This window comes from Anneissia japonica, unplaced genomic scaffold, assembly GCF_011630105.1.
Source record: "Anneissia japonica isolate Jap-2015-1 unplaced genomic scaffold, ASM1163010v1 scaffold288018_len440701_cov179, whole genome shotgun sequence".
In the NCBI taxonomy this organism is placed as follows: Eukaryota; Metazoa; Echinodermata; class Crinoidea; order Comatulida; family Comatulidae; genus Anneissia; species Anneissia japonica.
This window is the reverse complement of record NW_022690319.1, coordinates 17,952-22,449: the sequence shown is the minus strand read 5'-3', so window position 1 is coordinate 22,449 and position 4,498 is coordinate 17,952. Positions and strand designations below refer to the sequence as shown.

The following is a 4,498-nucleotide window of genomic DNA, read 5'->3' as shown; positions in this document are numbered from 1 at the left end:
GCAAATACTACTAACTTTTAGTTTTGTGATAAATTTTTGTTTCATGAAATTTTAATTAGCATTATTGTGGGAAAATTTGAGCATTTAATCATTACACACGAAAATAAACAGAAAGTAGAGCCTAGGAGGGCCAAATTTCCTATTACTACTGTAAAGACAAAATCAAGAAAATATATACAAACATTATAATTCACCACTTTACATATCCATTAAATCTCATTTAACCCTCAGTTCCGTGGGGGTATCTTCCTATCCTCCGATCCCCTATCCCTATCCCCCTGGTTACGGGAATGAGCAGTACCGTACAAATCTTTCACTAGATAATTAATTGATTGCTGACATTGAGGATCTAATGTTCTGGATATCCATTTTACACAAAGGATAAAAAACATAATCGCATTCCGCGAATAGCCGCTCCAGTAAACGCCCCGTCAAAATCCTCTTGAAAAATTTCGAATAATACGATGTCTTATAAGAAGCTCGTCAGCTGACATTTTCACATGTTGAGAGAGAAGCCTGGAACCTTTTGAGGTTTTTTCGGCACTGCCGTTTCAACACTAACAGGCCTACATTTTTTCCATATTTGTTAAATTGGCAAATAATATGAAGCGATTATGTCTAGACGCAAAGTCCTATAAGAACATGATGAAAATTATAAATGCCTGCAATTTTCTATCTGCAGATTTAAGTAACCGAGCTGAATGAATTCGCTGGCATCAACCTGACGCGTTTTGAGTCCCGATGTTATATGGTGACGCTGTCGCACACTCATCCAATAATTAATCTATTGTTCCGGATGGATCCACTGATATTATTGTTAACATTGTATATTTTTTTTTACCACTCCATTTCCCCAATAAGTTCATTTTGTCGTTTATATAGACAAAGACAATTATTTTAGCCCAAATATCTTCCGTAGAATGACGGTCGCCGTGTATACGAAAGCTCCCGGCTTCGTATCCCAGTGGTGCAGGTTGATTTGCGTTTTACAATTCTTTGTCAGTTTCCTCTGTTACGATTCATCACCATTTTCGTCGTCGTCACCATCATCATTGCCCTCCTCATCTGCTCATTATTATTATCATCAATCATCATTATCGCCATCTTCGTTATCATCATCATCATCATCGTCGTCGTCGTTATCATTATCATCATCGTCTCTGGCGGTACGGAAGACACCTTTTTTCATACAACTGAATAGAAAAGGAACTTTTCGTTGAAGGGCTATGCTTGATACGATTATAGCATCATGTTCCTCATCATTCGAACACTGTTTTTTTGTTTATATTTTGTTCATGGTGCTACGCGGGATACCTTATATATAGAGTTTATGTCTATCATGTCTATATATATATATATATATATATATATATATATATATATGTATATATATATAATATATATACAGACATACATCTGTTTACAAAATTTATATATATTTATATTTATTATATATTTATTATATATATATATTATATATTAATATATATTATTATTTATATTACCACTGGTAGGTAAAACATTGATACTTGTAGTATTTCCCTCTCATATTATTACCTGATCTATTGTGTATTGTTTTGCTGTTTATCTTTCAATCAAATCATCGAGCTTTTACGGTGTGCTTAAATTGATTTTTAATTAAGCCTAACTGTTACTTTCTCCATTGTACATTATTACCGCTTAATTACATCTGTTCAAATATCATTATATATATTACCACTGGTTAGTAGAAAACTGTTATGAAAATCGTCATGAGTGTATTTCCCGCACGATTAAAATCTTAACTTTATTGTGTTTGTCTATAGGAGCTCGTTCATTCCATTCATAGAAAAAGCCTTTTTAATGGAGAAAGCGTACCTGTCGTTAGCCATATGAGCCTAGGTCAATACATAACTCTGGCTATATAAAATTGATTATAAGATTGAAAAATGGTAATCTTATTGCACAATGTCCACGTTTTAATTATTGTTATTTATTTGTTAACATTAATTATTATATATAAATATGTTATTTATATTTTAATTTAATGTATTGTTTAAGTATGAATTACTACATTCGTGTTAAATTATGTTTCCTATTAAATCTGTATATTTAAATAATATAGTAATAGGCATAACATTGGCCTAAGCCTACCGTAGCGTGTGTTTAGTATATAAAATTATGAATAAAAAGTAGGCCTATGTGAAAGAATAAAGGAAGAATAGGAAAGTGACTCGGAGTGGCTGAAATATTTTCCGAAAGTATAAAATAATGCTCAATATGTTATTATTGCATTACGTTTTGTAAACATTTTTAGGTACTAATCATCAGAGGTCTCGGTGCCACAGACTACACTTTTCATAATTCGAAATCAAATAATGTTATCAGTTGATGTACTGTACTATATTATTGTCAATTACGTCTTAAGCCTTGTTGAGACTATAAAAATTGTCCTTATTTTTATTCTTGATTTTATTTAATTTTTTAAGGCGCATTGTTCAAAGATATCTTGAGCTTACAAAGTGGAGTTTTTGGTCGTGCAAAAAATCTTGTGACATTGACAGGAATTGAATTCAGGAACCTGTGATTGGAAGACACGCATTTTAAGATGATCATTCTCACCAAACTACAGCTTTACCTTGTTCAGATACAATGGGGAACTCGTGCCCCCACGTCAGTCCCACCAAAAAAAAAACAAAAAACAAAACAAAACAAAAAAAAACGAGGGAGGAAAAATATTAAGAGGAAAAGGTAGGAAAGAAAGAGAATAAAGGGAGTTCAGCTATGATTTGATTTCTATGGCAGATCCAGCAGTGGGCGAAATGGGTGCTCGATTATTTTACCACTAATTTTTAATTTTCTATTGATTGACGTTGAACACATTTAGTCCAACGATTTCACAAGTCAGGATGTCAAAAATGGCCAAAAGACGGAGAACTACGGCGGTATATCATGGCCCAGCTAGAACAGCTATCCATGGTTGAAAATGTCCCTTTCAAATTGACTCCAAACCCTACTCCGGTCAAGGAGAGGTTTCCCCGCCCTCGTCGGGAGAAAAAACAATTCGTTGGAGAGAAAAGGAATTTATTTTCATTTTCTACATATTGTTAGACAAAAAAATCGATTAAATAAGCCTTTGAAACCCCTAAATTATCATATTTTTTCGGGGGCTTCGCCACCAGGACCACTTTGAAGGATTTTTAGCGACCCCCAACCACGCCCACTTTGTTCTCGTCGGGAACATCGGCTCCCGGTTCGGGACTTTGGACCACCCCCCCCGTAGGGGAAATCCTGGCGCAACCTCTGGTTTTTTCCCCTATACTGTTGTCCTAAACCTTAAATATTATAATAAATGTTAACCATGGTTGATGCGGGCCCTAAGGGTACACCTCTCACAAATCCTCCTCTTGAACTATTGGGTTCTAAATTTTAGAGGTTTGCGCTCGGCACAGAATAGACTATAGGTCCTCGACTAGGCCTTCGCGACGTTCGTGAGGGGAGGGGTTTCTAGGGTAGGGGGAGCATAACTCTCGTCGAGGAAAAATTCCAGTAATTTTGTCGAGGTTCACTGGTTTTTGGACTCCCTATTGTGCCCCCGGCAAAAATTCTTGATCCACTCCTATTATATCCACGAGGTTAAGAAACGTTAAAGATAAAATACAGCCAAATGCTTACCTTGTTGATAACCATTCACAACCCAGAGCAAAAAAAATATGAAACTGTATCAAATTGATGTAGCTCGGATATCGTACTGCGATATGCATCGACATCAGCGTTTCCCCTAGAAGGTCAATCATTGCATCAAACAGTCCCCCAAATACGGTACCTATCAGGAAGAACAATAAAATCAATTTAATGCTCCAGTTAAATCAAATCTGATGATTTGTTCTGCTATATATATATAAAAAAGTAAGTTTAGCATTTACTGATCACTGTGCACCCTCCATTTCGAGACCCACTAATTCTGAGACCCCTTTCAAGACCACTTTTTCAAAGGACCAAATAGCAATTTTCAATATATTAATGAGAACCACCCCAAATATCAGGAGTGGCATATCTAGGGGAGGGTGCGGGGGCGCACACCCCCCCAAATTACTCGCGCCTCACCCTAGTCGCCTTCAACAAAAATCACGGTCAAGTAGTTAAAAATCACCTAAAATCACCATATTTTGCGAATTAACGCCCCTCAACTGATCACCGAGCCAACACTTCACTTCGTGCCCCCTACTCCACCAGGCCCCCATTTCAAGACTTCTAGATACGCCACTGAATTTCAGCACCCAAAGGCGGTCTCGAATTGGGGGGGGGGGCGAACATTTACTTAAGTTGAATGCACCATACTTACATTGGTTTAGCTTGCGTGCGTAATATCCGTCAACGTAATCCAAAACGATGAATACAATGTACATGAATGAACCTTCTAAATACCAATCAAGGTAGAGAAGATGACATGCAATTCCAAGCAACACTATCCGTATATAACCTTAACAGAATACATAATGGGTTTCAATTATTTTCT

At 36.3% G+C, this 4,498-nt stretch overlaps 1 protein-coding gene across 1 annotated transcript in view; it reads right to left on the bottom strand.

Annotated features, from left to right (window-relative positions):
• Positions 1–4,498, bottom strand: part of LOC117099899 (CDP-diacylglycerol--inositol 3-phosphatidyltransferase-like) — a 10,686-nt gene that overhangs the window by 5,199 nt on the left and 989 nt on the right. The window contains exons 2-3 of the mRNA XM_033239421.1: positions 4,325–4,462; positions 3,655–3,805 (exon numbers count right to left, since the gene is read on the bottom strand). Of these exons, the coding sequence (XP_033095312.1) occupies positions 3,655–3,805; positions 4,325–4,462 (289 nt within the window). The remainder of the gene's footprint in view (positions 1–3,654; positions 3,806–4,324; positions 4,463–4,498) is intronic.